The sequence below is a fragment of the Bos javanicus genome, chromosome 3 (genome assembly GCF_032452875.1).
Source record: "Bos javanicus breed banteng chromosome 3, ARS-OSU_banteng_1.0, whole genome shotgun sequence".
Lineage (NCBI taxonomy): Eukaryota > Metazoa > Chordata > Mammalia > Artiodactyla > Bovidae > Bos > Bos javanicus.
Window position 1 is genome coordinate 87,756,935 of NC_083870.1, and position 20,959 is coordinate 87,777,893.

Genomic DNA, 20,959 nt, shown 5'->3' on the forward strand with positions numbered 1-20,959 from the left:
TGTCGTCTTAGAGACTATCTTTTTTGGGTTAGATTTTCTTTAAGGTTTCTTTCCTACTAAAGTGAGGACAGTGTTGGGTTGCACCTAAAGCTCCTGTCCTTTGCCATTTCAGACAGTGATGTACATCTAAAGGGTGGTTGGGCACCAGTGTGCAGAGGTGTCTCGGTCAGAGATGAGGATTTTAGAATCACCAGGAAATGCTGGTAGTTGAAGTGGTGAGAGTGAGTGAGTTCACTTAGGAGGTAAGCACAGGAAGTGCTCTTGGACACTTAGCTGTGTTAGGTAGAGTCCATGCTTAATTGGTAGGAGGAAGAGCCTGTAGTAGATTAGGTTCGTAGGAAAAGACCAAGAAAGTCAGGAAAATGAGGTTCTTTGGTCCTCTGAGAATACAAATCTTGGTAACTTTGATGTTTTAAAATTTAAGTTTTTGAAGATTGTATATTTTTCTTTTTTATTGTTTTCCTGTAGATCATTACAGAAGTGTATTGTCTTACCATAGCATATTAATGTTTATGATGTTTTAAATCTATATTTGAGCATTTTTCAACAAGTATTTATTGATTACCTCTTACGTGCTAGATTATAGGTATTGTAGGTGTTGTGACCAAAATAGACAAAACCCCCTGCCCTCAGGAAGTTTATTTGGCAGTAAAGGGTGAGAGACAGTGAATAGAATAAATTAGTAATATACAGAATAAATCACCAGTATATTGCATGTTAGTAATAAATGTAAGGGAGGAAAATAAAGAAGGAGGAATTGTGTATTATCTTGGGCTGCCATAACAAAATCCATAGACTTGGTAGCTTAAGCAACAGAAATTAATTTATTCACAGATTTGAAGGCTAAAAGTACAAGATCAGGGTTCTGCCTTAAGCAGCAGAAATACACTTTTCTCAATTCTGAGGGCTGGAAGTTCAATAGTAAGGTTCTGGCCGGTTCAGTTTCTGGTGAGGTCTCTCTTCGTGTCTTGTATGTAGCTGTCTTCTCGCTGTGTCCCGCGTGGTATAGAAAGAGTGATTGCTTTTGTGTCTCTTCCTCTTCTTAGGAGGCACTGTTCCGTCACAAGGGTCATACCCTCATGACCTCATCTAAACATTACCTCCCAGAGGCCCCATCTCTAAATACCGTCACAATGGGAATTAGAGCTTCAGCATACACATTCCCAGATGACACAGTTCATTCCATAGCAGATAGGTAATGTGTGAGCAGAGGTAGTCATGGTTGCTGGAATAGCTGTTTGAAATGGGATTGGGTCAGAGAAGGTTTTACTGGGAAGAAGGTATTTGAAGGAAGACTTGAAATAAGGGAAAGAGTGAGCCATGTAGCTTCCTGGGAGGAGGAGCTGTCCAGGCAGAGGGAATAGTAAGTACAAGTCCTTGAGCAGGAGTGAGCCAGCTATATTTGAGGACCAGCAAAGAAACCAGTGTAGCTGCTTGGGGTTAAACAAGGGAAGGTGGAGGGAGCAGGTTTTATAGGGCCACCAAAAAAAAGAGGGGGGGGCCTAGGTTTTACTCAGAGATGGAGCAGCAGTGGGGGCTTCCTTGGTGGCTCAGTGATACAGAATCTGCCTGCAGTGCAGGAGTTGTAGGGGACTCAGGTTTCACCCCTGGGTCAGAAAGATTTCCTGGAGGAGGGCATGGCAACACACTCCAGTATTCTTGCCTGGAGAATTCCATGGACTGAGGAGCCTGGTGGGCTACAGTCCATAGGGTCACACAGAGTCGGACATGACTGAAGAGAGCCTCAGTGGAGTGTTTTGAGCTGAGGACTAGAGGAATAACAGGATCTGTGTTGTATTTGAAAAGAGTGTAATCTACAGCTCCTACAAAACAGTATAATCATGTAATTTTGGAGTGTTTTAGTTTAGTATATTGTTCAGAAAATAAGCCAATTCCTTTTTTTGTTTTGTTTCTAAATCAAGCCTCCAAATTGGAAAAAAATATCCTTGCTTTTTAAAAAAATGTGAATTCTGAGATAATGCATGTGTAAATGCCTAGTTAAATATAGTCCTGTGATCCACTAGTATTTAAAAAGGATAAATAAAGAGTTATAGTAATGATATTATTTGTAGTTAATGATACGGTATGTTATAATTTTATTTACTTGAAATAATCAGTTAAATTTAGGAAACACATATCCCACATATTCCGTTACCATAACAACTTGGGTGAAAAATTGAAGAACAGATGTTATATCAACCTGTTGATGTTTAATAGTATGACAATTTTAAAATTATATTCAAATTTTAAATTTATATATACCATACATAATCCTTGAAAGAGATAACCTTATTTAATTTTTTCTGTAAGTATCATTATACTATATGAATAGATGTTAATAAGAAAAATTGTATAATAACCTGGGGTTGAAATTTACTTGGCGGATTTATTTTACAACTGAAAACATTTATACTAAATTTTTTATATTTCTTTGTTACCAACTCTCTGTCATCCTTTCCTTGGCATGGGGAAGGGGATAGAGAATAATAGAGTAAATAGGGAAGGCATTTAATTTGGAATTACTATTTGTCTGGGGTTATGTTATTATAATCATAATTTTGAATAGGATTTATTTTTTAATACTCTTAGAACTTTCAATGTCAGCTTTATTTGTAAACTGTTTTTTAAATCTTGAGTTTCAAATTTACTACATTTAATTTTTAGGTACAAGAATCACTCAGTGGCAGACCATAAATGCATTCATTTTAATCTCATTTTACTTCAGATTCTTTAAACTTTCAGGAAGCTGGGGGTTTTAACTCACGTGTAAATCATTCTTACATATTTATAATTGGACAAAGTAAATGCATAAATCATTAATATTATACATCGCATAAGGAGAAAATATGAGAGTGTTTAACATTGAAGTGAAATGTCGTTGTTGGCCAATGTACACAAACACACTGCTCACCTCACAGAATTTCATTTTGTCTGACATGAAGAGTGTTGAGGAAAAGGCAAATATCATAGCAGCTACTGTAATTGAATTGGCCTCTGAATCATATAAAACCAGTAAGCCTGACAGTACCATTGTCTTAAAACCTTAAAAAAATATTATGGTGCATTTGATGTGTATCTACTTGAGGCTGAAATGAATGGGCTATTAGAAAAAAATTGCTTTTAGGAGGAAAGGGGAGAAAAGTAATGATATCTTTAGAAAAACATGTTTAAAAAATGGAGGTGATTTTTTTTTTCCCCTTGAAATGTCTTGGTTTCTGTTTTCAAAGGAGGCTTTTAGCCTAACCATGAGGCTTCTTGGCATTAATTTTTTTCCTGTTCTTTTTCCTTTTTCTCTTTTGAACTTAGTTTATTTTTTATGCATATGTAATTGCTGTTTTACTTGATATGTAGTACCAGATATCGTTCATTTCCTTTTCTGTGGCCAAGTGTCATTTACAGTGTTGTAAGTTTTCTACAACTTACAGTGTGGTAAAGTAGCTCTAAGGCCGTGAAAGACAGAGATAATACCCAAGGATGCACTTGACAGGGCACCGAATGACCGTTTACTGCCCGTTTCAGAGTCTTTCACAGCTTTTCTCTTTGTTTCCTATTGTCTCCTGTTAACCTTTCAAGTAGACACCAGATCAGATCATCCTGTCAGACTAATAAAAACAAGTTTTTTGGTTGTTTTTAAGTAGCCACACATTGTATTGTGTTTTCTGGTGTATTTCCTATTCCTTGAAGTGGTAACCTACTATTCTTATTATTTTCTCTTAAATTTGTTTCTAGTGAGTTTTTGCACTGAGGTTATTGATACTAAAATTTTAGATCTTTTGAAAAGTATATGCTTACCTTCAGAAATTAAGGTAAAGAGTTGGAAATTCAGAGGGTGTAAAGGGACTGCTTTCATATTTCAGGAAAAACATTTAAACCTCTCATGAGCCATTTAGAATTAAAAGATATTGATGTAAAATCAAGGTTGAAGTTATAGAAGTGTAAAAATGACAAAGGAAAAGTAAGGTTTTTTTTTTTTTAAGAAAAGATTTTTAGTTTTATTTTTGATGGTAAAAATGTTAAAACATATATAAAGATAGAGAATAATTTGAATAATTTAATGAACCCCCATTTTCAGTCACATTCAGTAGTATTAAGTTTTTTATACATTTGCTTCATTTGCCCCTTCTCTTATTTCTTTCCCCTGAAGTATTTTAATGCAAAACTTATACATGAGGGCTTTCCCTCCTAATACTTCCATATTCATTTTAGAAACTAGTACTGTTTTCTTCTGTAATCATACCACCATCATAGCTAAGAAAACTAAGTAATTTCCCCTTAATAAAGTTAAATATCCTTTGTATACTCAAATATCATCCCAAAATATAGTTCTGTAATTAGTTTATTCAAATCCAACAAATCCATATAGCATTTCCCTGCCTTGTCCCTTAGTCTGTGATTTTAGAACAGTCTCCCTGCCCTTTGTTTGTTTTTAAACATGTTATTGATGTGTTGAATAAATCTAGACCCACATTCTGGATTTATCTGATTACTTCTTTGTGGCCTTGACCAGCCTCTTTCTCTGTATGCCTATAAGTGGAAGTTAACTTTTGGCAAGAATATTTTATAGGTGGTGCAGTTATGCTTCATATGGCTTCACATCAGGAGTCTCTTAATCTGGCTGCTCCATGTTCAGTGATGTCACATTTGATCAGAGGGTTTGGAGGGTGATACCGTAACCCCTCCTTTGGGAATGTGGTTTTCCCCCTCATAGCCAGCAAGTGATTGTGAGGTGGTGAGACGGCACTCTGCCAAAGATCCAGTTCTTCAGCAACCTGAGAAGTGTCTTTAATTGAAGAAATATCCTCCTCTCTCTTAAAAGGCTAAGCTGATTGTGTCTTCAGAAAGTGAAAGTGTTAGTCGCTTCAGTCGTGTTCGACTCTTTGTGACTTTATGGACTGTAGCCCGCCAGGCTCCTCTGTCCATGGAATTCTCCAGGCAACAGTACAAGAGTGGGTAGCCATTTCCTTCTCCAGGGCATATTCCCAATTTAGGGATTGAACCCAGGTCTCCTGCATTGCAGGCAGATTCTTTACTGTCTGAACCAGCAGATAAGCCCCGTGTGTCTTTAGGAGGAATCTACCTAAGTAGAACAGTGAAGAAGGAACTCAGACCAGCCAAGTCAGCTCTAATGGAACAAAAGATGTTGCAGGCACATTTTTCTCCTATTTAAGAGTAGATTTAAGACGTAGGTAAGTGAGGTTTTTTTTTTTTTTTTTAAATCACAATGATGATTAGTGCATAAGAGTTGAAAGGAAGGTTGGTCACAGATAATTGTATTGATATTTAATAAATAGGTAGTGTCTGAGAGTCCTCAAATAATAATACCACAAAGATCTTCATCTCAACTAAATCTAGCATTAACGACAAAAACCAAAGCCCCCCAAATGCCCATTTTCCTCGAATAAGATAAGCTTTAAATAATAGAAAAACTAAAAAAAAAAAGCAAATCTCAAGCTAATTTAAAAAATTTGCTTCATCAGAGATGCTTTCCTGGTGGCTCAAGTGGTAAATAATCTGCCTGCCAATGCAGGAGACTTGGGTTTGATCCCTGGAGCAGGAACATCCCCTAGAGGAGGAAATGGCAACCCACTCCTGTATTCTTGCCTGGGAAATCCCATGGGCAGAGGAGCCTGGAGTGCTACAGTCCATGGGGTCACGAAAGAGTTGGACACAACTTAGTTTAGTTGCCCAAATTAGTTGCACATGCAGAGGCAGCACCATGTAAAGCTGCATGATAAGGCTGATTCAGCTACATTGAAAGTGACAGGAAGAAGAAAGAATGACTTTACAAATGTAAGACACACCCACTTCAAAAAGTTACTTCACTTGTGAATACTGCAGAGTAGCTATTGGAAAGAACAGAATTGATGCTCCAGAGCAAAGACTTACTGATGCTCAGAGATAGAGCAACATACATAGCACAACCAAATTAAAACATCTGAAGCTAAAAAAGGTGTTTAAGAAAATGGAAGCATATTGAAGACACAAGGAAATCCAAGCTGCATGTAACAGTGATAAGGGTCATTTGTTTGGTCTTTTGACAAGACAGAAGACATTTCTTTGACTAGTTTCTATGTCACATTTTTAATTTAGATAACATTTCTCAGGAAAAGTTTTTAGAAGAATCCCAGAGCATCATGCAAGAGAAACCTGACATGAACATACCTAGATACATACATTTATCAAATGTTTGCCCTTCATTGCAAAGATAGGCTTTTACAGGATGCCGTGGTATAAAGAGAAATTTTAAAAACACTTAAAGAGACTTTGGATCTTACTTTTCAGACTTTGGAGAAGTGTAAGAGTTTAAAGGGGAATGGAACAAAACCAACCAACCAAAAACCAATGGAACGAATACATTTTGCTATGGTATCTAACCAAACCAACTTTCATTGCTTTTAAGATGGTGTGTGCTCAGTCACTCAGTCGTGTCTGACTCTTTTTGACTTCATAGACTGTAGCCTACCAGGCTCCTCTGTCCATGGAATTTTCCAGACAAGAATACTGGAGTGGGTTGCCATTTCCTACTCCATGGGATCTTCCTGACCCAGGGATCAAATCCGCGTGTTCTGCATTGACAGACAGCTTCTCTACCACTGCACTACCTGGGAAACCCCTTTTATGATGAAAGATCCCTTAATAAATGAAACACATACAACGAAGTGTCAGTGAAGTACTCAGTAGCAGTGGTGAACTTTCCAAATCCACTGATGCTTGAGAATTAGATAAAATATATAGTTTAGCTTGCTATTTAGCAATATATAGGATTGTGATTATAGCTTGCACTCTGCTCTTCTTAGAAAACCAAAGATCATGTAAAGAAATTAACAGAGAATTGAGTTGAATAGTACAAAAAGAAGATTTAATGGACATTAGAAACTAAATGCTTGGGAATGAATGTTTATTTTCTTCTTTACTGCGTGAGTGCTCAGTTGTTCCAGTTGTGTCCAATTCTTTGTGACCCTGTGGACTCTAGCCCACCAGGCTTCTCTGTCCATGGGGTTCTCCAGGCAAGAATACTGCAGTGGGTAGCCATTCCCTTCTCCAGAGGATCTTCTCAACCCAGGGATCGAATCTGGGTCTCTTGCATTGCAGGTGGATTCTTTGTCATCTGAGCCACTGGAGAAGCCCTGGTGGGGCTAGTAGTAAAGAGCCTGCCTGCCAGTACAAGAGACATAAAGAGATGTGGGTTTGATCCCTGGGTCAGGAAGATCCCCTGGAGAAGGAAACTGAGATAGCAGTCTCTCCTGGATGTTTAATGAATGTTTTATGTATTTGTGCGGAGATCATGCCTCCTTCCCTCTTGGCCTAAGAAAGGGAAACTTTCTCCTTCCCTCCCTCCACTATAAGATACTTTAATGATAAGTATTTAACACTGAGCCCAGGATTTCAAAGTAGTTCATATCATAACCCCAATTTAGATAGAACACCTGGCACAGTGCAAGACACATAGAAAATGAATGGTAAATGTTAGTTTCTTTCACTCCTAGTGGGAATCTTTAGGCTGGCTAATCCCATATTTAATGCTACGTCTTCCATGGGATTCTTAGAACTGTATATTCTTATGTGAATGCATTCCTGCTTTCTCTTAGGCTGTAAAAACTCTTAAGAATGTTTTTCCTATGACATTTATCATAATGATTTATTCATAGCTTGTGTTCTATAAATGTTTGTTTAAAATTCAGCATGCATTTATTAAGTACTATTATGTGCAGTGCATGGAGTTAAATACAGAAAACAAAGTAAGGGAAAAAGCATATTCTAGTTATATAGTAGGAAAGCATTGCTTACTTTAAAAGAGAGGAAGGCATATTTAATAAGATAGATGTGAATTTATAAAAAATAAAAGATGTTGGTACCACAAAGCATAATGAAATAAATGTGGAAAGTAAAGTGAAAAAAAGAATGTTTTACCAACATATGTGATAAAAATCTTACTATGCAAAACAGATGAAGACTTGATGAAAATATACGTGGTCTGTAACAGGATTCTGCTTGATAGGTAGAGGAGAAAAACAGTTGACGTGTGAAGAAATACTAATATAAACCTTTATGAAGTATATATAGTTTTTCTAGCAGTTAAGGAAATGTAGTTCAGATGTTGCCAAAGTACGTTTTATTCAGTAAAGGATTACGCAGGAAACATAATGTGCAAAAAAAAAAAAAAGAGAGAGAAAAAGAAACCACATTAGTTCATGTAATGCAGAAGTATAAAAAACAAAAACAACAAAAGTGGGTTCCAATTCCTTTTTTCTAAACCTTTTTGCTTTTCCATGTGCTGTGCTGTGCTAAGTGGCTTTAGTCATACCTGACTCTTTGAGGTCCTGTAGACTGTAGCCCGCCATATGCCCCTGTCCATGGGTTTCTGCAGGCAAGGATACTGGAGTGGGTTGCCATGCCCTTCTCCAGGAGATCTTCCCAATCCAGGGATCGAACCTCGTCTCTTATGTCTCCTGCATTGGCAAACGGGTTCTTTACCACTAGTGCCACCTGGGATTACTTCCATGCCAGCTTTTGAAAAAGATAGTTTTGTTTTTAAGACAGATCTTAGGTTCATAACAAAATTAAATGGAAGGTACAATTTCCTATCTACCTCTTGCTTCCATGTGGGCACATCCTTCCCCTCTATCAAAATCCTGCACCAGAGTGGTACATTTGTTACTATAGATGAATGTACATTGCCACCATTATTATAGCCCAAAGTCCACAGTTTACATTGGGGTTCACTCTTAGTTGTACATTTGGTGGTGTTCTGACAAATGTATAATGCCGTATTTATCCTTATAGTACTACGTAGTATAGGTTTCATTACCCTAAAAATACTCTTTGCTCGTCTGTTCATCCTTGTCTCCCTCCTACCCCCTAACAGACAAGGATCTTTTTAGTGTCTCGATAGTTGTGCCTTTTTCTGAATGTCACATATATCACTGGAATCACACACTATGCAGCCTTTACAGATTGGCTTTTTTTTTTCCTCTTAAAAACACGCATTTAAGGTTTCTCCGTCGCTTTTTATGGCTTGAAAATTTTTCTTATTAGTGCTGAGTAATATTCTGTTGTCTGCTTGTAGCACAGATTATTTATGCATTCACCTACCAAAGAACACCCTGGTTGCTTCCAAGTTTTGGCAATTACAAATAAATAAACAAATACTAGGCAGTGTTTTGTTTCCTGCCAGTCACTTAACCTCTCTAGGGTTCAATTTTCTTCTCTGTAAAATTTAACGCATGATTTCCAAGAATTCTGAGATTTGAAATTATGTGGTTATCTTGATAGAAATCATGCACTCTTACATGGATTAGGTCAGATATGATTGCATGATGATGATATTATAGGGTGATAAACCCTTCCTAGTGAAAGCAGTCTGGTCCTATATCACAAGAATTACACTCTGTTCTTATGCTTTTGATCAGATCATTTTATTTTGGGGAATTTTCCTTCCCAACTGGAGGTTAGAAAATAACATCTTTTTTTTTTTTTTTTAAACAAAGATTTTCATAGCAGGGTAACTTATAAAAGCCACATAAAACAAAACTATGGAAACTATTCACAAGCCCAGTAATGGGGAAATGCAAAGTGAATTGCTTGAGGGCAGGGATCATGACTGTTTGTTCTGATTCGGGTGTACCTAGCACTTTACTCAGTATTGGGTTCTAAGTTTCTGTTGAAGGCAAAAGTATTGACGAAAGGAAAGAGAAGAGCTTTTACTGAATATAAAAGACTATTGGAGATGGTATTCTCCTCTCTTTGTTTGCTTTTTCACATCTCTTATTGTTAAACTCAGCTGTACCCCCTGTTACCTGCTGAACCCCACACTTGGGCCTTTACGGACACCCAGGAACGCCTTGGGCGTGTGATGTAGCAGCCGTGACAGGATGGCTTCTCACTTGGGAAAGAACATCAGCCTGGTTATAAAGGAGTTAAAGCAAGAGTAGCATGTCCCAGTTTTGCCAGGACAGTCTCAGGTTGTGCCTGATGTCTTGGTGTAAATCTTATTTTAATAGCATTTCCTTTCACTCTCAGAGGTATCCTTGTTTGGACAGTAGGTCACCATTTGGCTGAGGGTCTGAATTTCTGTTTACTTTAGTGCTGTAGCTGGGAAACATTGTTTTTCTTTTTTCAGTTCAGTTTAACAAACATTTACTTAACACTGAGTACATATCACATTCTGTCATATTGTGAGATACAAAGAAAATTCAGACAAGACCTCTGTCACCAAAGAATTTCACTTCAGTGCTTTTTCCTCTTTATTTTGGTAACTCACAGCCTCATTCAGAGTCCTAGACCCAAGCTCTTGCCCTGACCTCAGCCAATTGGAAAGACCCTTTTCTGACTTGCCTCTGGTTGTATGCCCTCCTCTCCTGTGAGACCTAAGGGAATAGTCCCTTTTAAGAACCTATGCTGTCATCATTTGGCATAATGGAATTCCCCACCCAGATCCTTTGGAGCCTGTTTCCAGGGCCTGTGTGCACCTCTTCCCTTGGACATGCTCACACAAGGTCCCTCCTAGTGCCAGGTGGGCGGTTGTGGTGGGAGAAGGGAGTGGACAGCAGGCCAGTGGCAGCAGCCAGGGTAGGCTCCCTGCAACCTTACAGTGAATTCAAGGATGCTAATTTTGTGTTTGGCCATCAGCGTCATTTTGATTGTCTGTTCCTCAAAGTAGAACAGAACATTTTTTATGTAGTCATTTTAGATATTTAAATATATGGTGTCTGAGCCTCCGTTTGCATTCTTGCCATGGACCCCACAGATGTCAGAAACAGGCGCACTCAGAGTAAGACCCAGATCCCTTCCCTGACCTGTGAGATCCCACACGATCTGCACCTGCCACATACCCACTCTGCTGCAGCTGTCCTGGCTTCCACACTGTCCGGAACATGACTCTCCCATCTCAGGTTCTGGCACTCACTGCAGCATTTTGGAAGTATCTTCTTCTGGATACCCGAGTTACTTCTTCCCTCAGGTCCTGTCCTCTACGTCTTCCCTCCACCCCTCCAGGTCATTATTTTTTCAGTGAGACCTAGTGAAATGTTCAGTTTAGTCCCTCAGTCATGTCCCACACTTAGCGACCCCATGGACTGCAGCACGCCAGGCCTCCCTGTCCATCACCAACTCCCGGAGCTTACGCAAACTCATGTCCATCGAGTAGGTGATGCCATCCAGTCCTCATCTTCTATCGTCCCCTTCTCCTCCTGCCTTCAACCTTTCCCAGCGTCAGAGTTTTTTCCAGTGAGTCAGTTCTTTGCATCAGGTGACCAAAGTATTGGAGTTTCAGCTTCAGCATCAGTTCTTCCAATGAACATTCAGGACTGATTTTATTTAGGATTGACTGGTTGGATCTCCTTGCAGTCCAAAGGACTCTCAAAAGTCTTCAACACCACAGTTCAAAAGCATCAATTCTTCGGCACTCAGCTTTTTTTTTTTGTAGTCCAACTCTCACATCCATACATGACTACTGGAAAAATCAGAGATTTCACTAGACAGACATTTGTTGGCAAAGTAATGTCTCTGCTTTTTAATATTCTGTCTAGGTTGATCATAACTTTTCTTCCAAGGAGCAAGCATCTTTTAATTTCATGGCTGCCGTCATCATCTGCAGTGATTTTCAGTTCAGTTCAGTCGCTCAGTTGTGTCCGACTCTTTGCAACCCCATGAATCGCAGCACGCCAGGCCTCCCTGTCCATCACCAACTCCCGGAGTTCACTCAGACTCACGTCCATCGAGTCAGTGATGCCATCCAGCCATCTCATCCTCTGTCGTCCCCTTCTCCTCTTGCCCCCAATCCCTCCCAGCATCAGAGTCTTTTCCAATGAGTCAACTCTTCACATGAGGTGGCCAAAGTACTGGAGTTTCAGCTTTAGCATCATTCCTTCCAAAGAAATCCCAGGGCTGATGTCCTTCAGAATGGACTGATTGGATCTCCTTGCAGTCCAAGGGACTCTCAAGAGTCTTCTCCAACACCACAGTTCAAAAGCATCAATTCTTCGGCTCTCAGCCTTCTTCACAGTCCAACTCTCACATCCATACATGACCACAGGAAAAACCGTAGCCTTAACTAGATGGACCCTTGTTGGCAAAGTAATGTCTCTGCTTTTGAATATGCTATCTAGGTTGGTCATAACTTTCCTTCCAAGGAGTAAGCGTCTTTTAATTTCATGGCTGCAGTCACCATCTGTAGTGATTTTGGAGCCCAGAAAAATAAAGTCTGACACTGTTTCCACTGTTTCCCCATCTATTTCCCATGAACTGATGAGACTGGATGCCATGATCTTCATTTTCTGAATATTGAGCTTTAAGCCAACTTTTTCACTCTCCAACTTTTTCACTTTCATCAAGAGGCTTTTGAGTTCCTCTTCACTTTCTGCCATAAGGGTGGTGTCATCTGCATATCTGAGGTTATTGATATTTCTCCCAGCAATCTTGATTCCAGCTTGTGTTTCTTTCAGTCCAGCGTTTCTCATGATGTACTCTGCATATGAGTTAAATAAGCAGGGTGACAATATACAGCCTTGACGTACTCCTTTTCCTATTTGGAACCAGTCTGTTGTTCCATGTCCTGTTCTAACTGTTGCTTCCTGACCTGCATACAGATTTCTCAAGAGGCAGGGCAGGTGGTCTGCTATTCCCATCTCTTGAAGAATTTTCCACAGTTTATTGTGATCCACACAGTCAAAGGCTTTGGCATAGTCAATAAAGCAGAAATAGATGTTTTTCTGGAACTGTCTTGCTTTTTCCATGATCCAGCGCTTGTCGGCATTTTGATCTCTGGTTCCTCTAACTTTTCTAAAACCAGCTTGAACATCTGGAAGTTCACGGTTCACATATTGCTGAAGCCTGGCTTGGAGAATTTTGAGCATTACTTTACTAGCATGTGAGTTGAGTGCAATTGTGCAGTAGTTTGAGCATTCTTTGGCATTGCCTTTCTTTGGGATTGGAATGAAAACTGACCTTTTCCAATCCTGTGGCCACTGCTGAGTTTTCCAAATGTGCTGGCATATTGAGTGCAGCACTTTCACAGCATCATCTTTAAGGATTTGAAATAGCTCAATTGGAATTCCATCACCTCCACTAGCTTTGTTTGTAGTGATGCTTCCTAAGGCCCACTTGACTTCGGATTCCAGGATGTCTGGCTCTAGGTGAGTGATCATGTCTGGCTCTAGGTGAGTGATCACACCATTGTGGTTATCTGGGTCATGAAGATCTTTTTGGTATAGTTCTTCTGTGTATTCTTGCCATCTCTTGTTAATATCTTCTGCTTCTGTAAAGTCCATACCATTTCTGTCCTTTATTGTGCCCATCTTTGTATGAAAAGTTCCCTTGCTGCTACTGCTAAGTCACTTCAGTCATGTGTGACTCTGTGTGACCCCATAGACATCAGCCCACCAGGCTCTCCTGCCCCTGGGATTCTCCAGGCAAGAACACTGGAGTAGGTTGCCATTTCCTTCTCCAATGCATTAAAGTGAAAAAATGAAAGTGAAGATGCTCAGTCGAGTCCGACTCTTAGCGACCCCATGGACTGCAGCTTACCAGGCTCCTCCCTTGGTATCTTTTATTTTCTTGAAGAGATCTCTAGTCTTTTTCATTTTATTGTTTTCCTCTGTTTCTTTGCATTGATCACTGAGAAAGGCTTTCTTATCTCTCCTTGCTATTCTTTGGAACTCTGCATTCAAATGGGTATATCTTTCCTTTTTTCCTTTGCCTTTAAAGTGAAAGTGAAGTTGCTCAGTTGTGTCTGACTCTTTGCGACCCCATGGAAGGTAACCTACCAGGCTCCACAGTCCATGGGATTTTTCAGGCAAGAATACTGGAGTGGGCTGCCATTTCCTTCTCCAGGGGATCTTCCCAACCCAGGGATCGAACCCAGGTCTCCTGCATTGCAGACAGACGCTTTACCGTCTGACCCACTAGGGAAGCCCTTTGCCTTTAGCTTCTCTCTTTTTCTCAGCTATTTGTAAGGCCTCCTCAGACAACCATTTTGCCTTTTTGTATTTCTTTTTCTTGGGGATGGTCTTGATCACTGCCTCCTGTACAATGTTATGAACCTCTGTCCATAGTTTTTCAGGCACTCTGTCTATCAGATACAATCCATTGAATCTGTTTGTCACTTCCACTGTAAAATCGGAAAGGATTTGATTTAGGTCATACCTGAATGGTCTAGTGGTTTTCCGTACTTTCTTCATTTTAAGTCAGAATTTTGCAATAAGGAGTTCTGAGGCACAGGCAACTCTCAGTCTTGTTTTTACTGACTGTATAGAGCTTCTCCATCTTTGGCTGCAAAGAATATAATTAATCTGATTTCATTATTGACCATCTTGTGATATCCATGTGTAGAGTCATCTCTTGTAGTGTTGGAAGAAGGTGTTTGCTATGACCAGTGCGTTCTCTTGGCAAAACTCTGTTAGCCTTTTCCCTGCTTCGTTTTGTATGCAAAGACCAAATTTGCCTGTTACTCCAGGTTTCTTGACTTCCTACTTTTGCATTCCAGTCCCCTTTAATGAAAAGGACATCTTTTTTGAGTGTTATTTCTAGAAGTTCTGTTAGGTCTTCACAGAACTGTTCAACTTCAGCTTCTTCAGCATTACTGGTTGGGGCATAGACTGGGATTACTGTGATATTGAATGGTTTGCCTTGGAAATGAACAGAGATAATTCTGTCATTTTTGAGATTGTACCCAAGTACTGCATTTCAGACTCTTTCATTGACTATGGGGGCTACTCCGTTTCCTCTAAGGGATTCTCACATCCCCTTCCCTGCTTCTTTTCCCTTAATGTGCATCACTATCCAAGATTTAGAAGCGGTAAAAGACTAAACTAATTTTTTCCCTCAAATATGTTTTTTTCAAAATCCCTTAAGAATCAAGACTTTCTTCTCTTAAAAAATTTCTATTTTGGTTTTCATGTTTTAAAGTCGTTCATGTACCCACTTTAAAGAAGCATGTAGTTCTCTGAGGCTAGTATGTGAAGCAGCAGTCTCCCTATCCTGCTTCCAATTTCAAGGGTAACTGCACCTCTATAAAGTGGTTCTTTCAGTATTTCCTACCATGTCCATGTAACATGCTTATATGGCTATTTCCTAATTTTTCAGTATTGGGTATTATATGTTTCTTTTCTCCCCATGGAGGATGAGAATTACTGGGGTCCAACCCCAGTTGGATCCAGGGATTCCCTCGAGAGGACTGCGTTGGCAAAAAGGATAGAAATAGAGAAAGAGATAAGGAAAAAATTCTGCAGTTAAGAAAATAGAGGAGAGAAGAGAGGCCGATACTCCTTGGTTTACGCAGAAAGCCAATAAAGCCCCAGCACGGGACTTGCTCTGTTCACGTAGGCTGCAGGCGCCCTCTCAAATCGCGGAAGGTGCCCCACCTTAGGCACCTTCTCTAGTGGGTCTTAGAGCCCAAGGCAGGAAAGTGAACGCAGAGGGCCCCTGCGCCTCAGGGGATCAGCCTGAAAAGGAAAAGGAAAGAGAAAGAACGACATGGGGAGACCAAGCTTCAGTGAGCAAGGCCCGCAACTTTATTTTCCAAAGTAGCTTTTATACCTTAAGTTGTGCATAGAAGATAATGGGGTGGGGCGGGGGGGTAGAGTCATGCACGGAGAAGGCAATGGCACCCTACTCCACTACTCTTACTTGGAAAATCCACTGGACAGAGGAGCCTGGTAGGCTGCTGTCCATGGGGTTGCTGAGAGTCGGACACGACTGAGCGACTTCACTTTCACTTTTCACTTTCATGCATTGGAGAAGGAAATGGCAACCCACTCCAATGTTCTTGCCTGGAGAATCCCAGGGACGGGGGAGCCTAGTGGGCTGCCGTCTATGGGGTCACACAGAGTCAGACACGACTGAAGTGACTCAGCAGCAGAGTCATGCAAGGTCAGCAGTCCTTGATCCTTATCGAAGCCAGGCTTTCTTTCTGCAAACTTATCATGTGCAAAAGCTTTAGGTGATTTACATCATCTTCTGGCCAGGAGGCCTGTTAACATTTTATGACCCTTTCTTCAGAAAACTTATTTGTCTCTAAAGGTGATTATTCTAAAGTCAGGTGCCACCCTCTGAAAGCATTAAAGTTGCATTCCTATAGGGCAAAAGTGTGGTGGGCTATAACAAGAAAAGAATTAACTCAAGGGTCCAAGGTTACAAACATTAAAGCTACTACTTACATTTCTATACACCAACTATATTAATCAATACACTCCCAGGGACACAGTAGGTAAGGGATATGGAAACTTGGAAGCAAGCATTAGCTCAACAAAGAAATCCTGTACTAGTTCTATTCTAACAATTTTAACTAAGAAGCTCTGCATTGTTAGAATATCTTAAGCTTCCTGTGCCTCTTGTGATTGGGAGGCTGTGAACAATCACATGCGTAGCTGCAGGAGTCCAAACAAACCTGTCAGGCAATCTAGAAAGTCATCAGAGGGGTTTGAATTGAAATAGTCCTATTATGCCCAGGAGACTTATTAACTAGAGTTTTAAGTTGATTTTCTTACAGAGAAAGGTGGTCAGGGATAGCCCCCCGTTAACGTCAGAAGAGTTGGTGAAAGTCGTGAAATAGTAAAACAGACAGATTTTGGTTTTGGGGTAGATGCTCAGGCTGGTCCAGGCGGGGGTGCTCTTGAGCCCTGACTCGCCTTGCCCATCAGGGCGCTCCTGCATGACCTTGTCATGGGTGGGAACTCCCGTGCTGGCTCCCAGCACACTGTCACATCCTGTGCATACACAGGCATGAATATAGCTCTCCCCCTTTTGGTTAGATAAAGATCGATTTTTTAAACACTGTAAACACTAATCACAGCTGAGCCGTTTGTATACTGTGCTTACTTTTCTTTTTCCTGCAGCATTTTATTTTCCCTGGAGTTAAAAGGTGTCATGATTTTGATTTGCTTACTTGTCTAGGTTATTAGCATCATTTCCACCCCAGACTGTCCCACTTATGTATATCTTCTTTCAGTGTGTTCACATCTTTTTTTTTTTCTCTCTCGAAAAAAATCTGAGTCTTCAGATCTTTTTGATTGGAATATTATTCTCAGGATTGGCTCGAATTTGACAAGTCGTAGAGATACCTTCGAGAAGCCTTGTTTATCCCCAGTAGAACAGTGGGCAGTCATTGCAGATACAGTTGTTTTTTGCAAATACCTTATTGTATGGATAAATCATGTAAATACAACTATTTACTATGAATTTACATATGTTCTCTTTTACATATTGTATTTAAGATCCCTTTATTGCAGAAATATAGAATGTATTCTTATTTTTCATTGTTTTAATTAATTTATATGTGTGTATATATTTTGTATTGTATTCTTTCTTTATAGGCTCTCAAAATTAGAGAGACCTGTAATTGCCCACCACTTTCTGGACCAGACCCTCGATTACTATTCAAACTCAGCATGAAGAATTTTCTTGAAGCAGAGAAAGAAGACCTAAATATCACTGTTAAACAGAAAATGGATGCTCTTCCCATCCAAAACCAGAAGCAAATACCATTAACATGCATAGTGGACAAAAGAACTGGCAGCTGAATTAAAATTTATGAGACACAGGATACATGAAGAATGCAGCAGTCCTTATCATTTTCATGTTATTTTTTAAAAAATGATGTTTGAAAGGAAAAAAATGGATACTCAGGGTCAAATCATGTATATTACAGGTATTATCTAAATTCTTATACTAGGTATTTATTTTTCATGAAATGTTGATATATTTAATCAATTTAAAAATATCTTTAATGAGGAAAATGCCACAGAATAAATTTGTATTACACTTTTTTTTGAATCTTGATTTTTTTTTAATCCACAAAAGTGAACTAGCAGTTATATTTCTTATTTTCTTTGATGTTTTGTTTCATTACCTTGTGGTAACTCAGATGTTAAGGGAGTTGAATCAGGCTGATACCAGTATGAAGATAATTTAACTGATGAACTTTTTTTAACACAGAATATTGAGCCTGTTGTGTATCCTTGTCATTGGTTCCAGCACTAGATCTACTTTTTCAGTTCTGAAAATAAAACAGACTAAGAAATCATCTTGGTGGTTAGCTATCAAATGCAGGAGTTTGGTTTACTATTAAAGATAGCTGACTATAGGTGGAGGGTTTTCATGCACAGTGAATGATACTGCTGAATGATAATTTGGTAAATATTAAAGAAATGGTGGAGATGGATTTCTTAGCTCACTGTTTTGTTCAGACATTGTGGTCTCAACTTATTTGAATATCTCCAGATGTTTAATATCACTGATTGCCCTTTAAAAAAATGTTATGTAATGTTTGATACATGGAAAAGGGTATACAAATACCCTATAAATCTATAAATTGATAGAACATTATCAACACATTGAAGCTACTGTGTGAGGAGGAGCTTAACTCATTTACTTCATTATTATAGCTTACTAAACATTCGTCCATAATTAAATACTTCTAGAACGCCACTTCTGTGTCATCTGCCAGCTGTCTGGTGTGAACCTGTGTTCTTTATTGGTCAGTTGGTTCAGTGTTTGAGAAAAAAAGAGCTAGACATGGACCAGAGGGGTGTTAGGATGGGCTGGAACTGGCAGTGTCAGTATCTGTGACCACATCTAACCAAGAAGAGAAATCCTATGGCTGCTTCAGTTCCTCCTCTGGCATCTGAAGTGAATTCCTCTTTTGGCCAAATCTGCCTGGAGCCATTTGTGACCAGGGATTCTGGGACATGTAGTTCCACCTAGGTCAAATTGCTACAGTACAAATCTGCACATGTTCTGTTCCTATACTTGTTTGTTGTATTGTAAACAAGAGACATTCATCATTATTTCTGCTTAGAAAATATCAGAAGAGTTATTTAAGATATCAGAATAGTTTAAAAATAGTTTAACTTGATTATGTCATTGTTTTGTTTCCATTAAACCATATCTTTTATTTTCAAAGCCATGAGATAACTTAAAATAGTAATGTAATCTTACCTTCTTCTGTTGAAAGAAAGAATTCTTTTAATTTGATAAGTAAGTTGAACCTTGAGCTAAAAATTTTTTTTAAATTATCCAGTACAGTGCCATCTAGTGATAAATAATTTACTTTCTGGTTGAAGATCACTGCTACATTTTACTTCTTGATAAATCAAGAACTTCACTTTTAATCATGCCTAACTCCTTTTTTTTTTTTAATTCTGTAACAAAAATACATTTTATTTATTTTTTATTTATTTTAATTGGAGGCTAATTACTTTACAATATTGTAGTGGTTTTGCCATACATTAACATGAATCAGCCATGGATGTACATGTGTTCCCCATCCTGAACCCCCCTCCCACCTCCTTCCCCATCCCATCCCTCTGGGTCATCCCAGTGCACCAGCCCTGAGCACCCTGTCTCATGCATCAAACCTGGACTGGCGATCTGTTTCACATATGATAATATACATGTTTCAGTGCTATTCTCTCAAATCATCCCACCCTCGCCTTCTCCCACAGAGTCCAAAAGACTGTTCTATACATCTGTGTCTCTTTTGCTGTCTCGCTTTTAGGGTTATCATTACCATCTTTCTAAATTCCATATATATACGTTAGTATGCTGTATTGGTGTTTTTCTTTCTGGCTTACTTCACTCTGTATAATAGGCTCCAGTTTCATCCAGAACTGACTCAAATGTATTCTTTTTAATGGCTGAGCAATATTCCATTGTGTATATGTACCACAGCTTTCTTATCCATTTATCTGCTGATGGACATCTAGGTTGCTTCTATGTCCTGGCTATTATAAACAGTGCTGTGATGAATATTGGGGTACACGTGTCTCTTTCAGTTCTGGTTTCCTCAGTGTGTATGCCCAGCAATGGGATTGCTGGGTCAGATGGCAGTTCTATTTCCAGTTTTTTAAGAAATCTCCACACTGTTCTCCAGAGTGACTGTATTAGTTTGCATTCCCACCAACAGTGGGATGCAAATTTCCCCTTTTTCCATTCCATCTCCAGAATTTATTGTTTGTAGACTTTTGGATAGCAGCCATTCTGACCAGCATGAGATGGTACCTCATTGTGGTTTTGATTTGCATTTCTCTGATAATGAGTGACGTTGAGCATCTTTTCATGTGTTTGTTAACCATCTGTATGTCTTCTTTGGAGAAATGTCTGTTTAGTTCTTTGGCCCATTTTTTGACTGGGTCATTTATTTTTCTGGAATTGAGCTGCAGGAGTTGCTTGTATATTTTTGAGATTAATTCTTTGTCAGTTGCTTCGTTTGCTATTATTTTCTCCCATTCTGAAGACTGTCTTTCACTTTGCTTATAGTTTCCTTCGTTGTGCAAAAGCTTTTGAGTTTAATTAGGTCCCATTTGTTTATTTTTGTTTTTATTAACATAACTTTTGAACTGTGGTGTTGGAGAAGACTCTTGAGAGTCCCTTGGATTGCAAGGAGATCCAACCAGTCCATTCTGAAGGAGATCAGCCCTGGGATTTCTTTGGAAGGAATGATGCTAAAACTGAAACTCCAGTACTTTGGTCGCCTCATGCAAAAGTTGACTCATTGGAAAAGACTCTGATGCTGGGAGGGATTGGGGGCAAGAGAAGGGTACGACAGAGGATGAGATGGCTGGATGGCATCACTGACTCAATGGATGTGAGTCTGAGTGAACTCCGGGAGTTGGTGATGGACAGGGAGGCCTGGCGTGCTGATTCGTGGGGTCGCAAAGAGTCGGACACGACTGAGCAACTGAACTGAACTGAACTGGGAGGTGGGTCATAGAGGATCCTACTGTGATTTATGTCAGGGAGTGTTTTGCCTATATTTTCCTCTAGGAGTTTTATAGTTTCTGATCGTACATTTAGATCTTTAATCCATTTGAGTTTATTTTTGTGTATGGTGTTAGTAAGTGTTCTAGTTTCATTCTTTTACAAGTGGTTGACCAGTTTTCCCAGCACCTCTTGTTAAAGGGATTGTCTTTTCTCCATTGTATATTCTTGCCTCCTTTGTCAAAGATAAGGTGTCCATAGGTGT

General features: G+C 39.3%; 1 protein-coding gene across 5 annotated transcripts in view; it reads left to right on the forward strand.

The window, feature by feature from the left end:
* Positions 1–20,959, forward strand: part of OMA1 (OMA1 zinc metallopeptidase) — a 100,206-nt gene that overhangs the window by 47,344 nt on the left and 31,903 nt on the right. For 3 of the 5 annotated variants that reach the window (XM_061411789.1, XM_061411788.1, XM_061411791.1), the window contains exon 9: positions 17,310–18,157. The exons of the other annotated variants lie outside the window; for them this stretch is intronic. In XM_061411789.1, coding sequence (XP_061267773.1) covers positions 17,310–17,516 — 207 coding nt within the window. In that variant the 3' untranslated portion in view covers positions 17,517–18,157. Of the gene's footprint in view, positions 1–17,309; positions 18,158–20,959 lie in introns of those variants that run through there. 5 annotated transcript variants of the gene reach the window in all.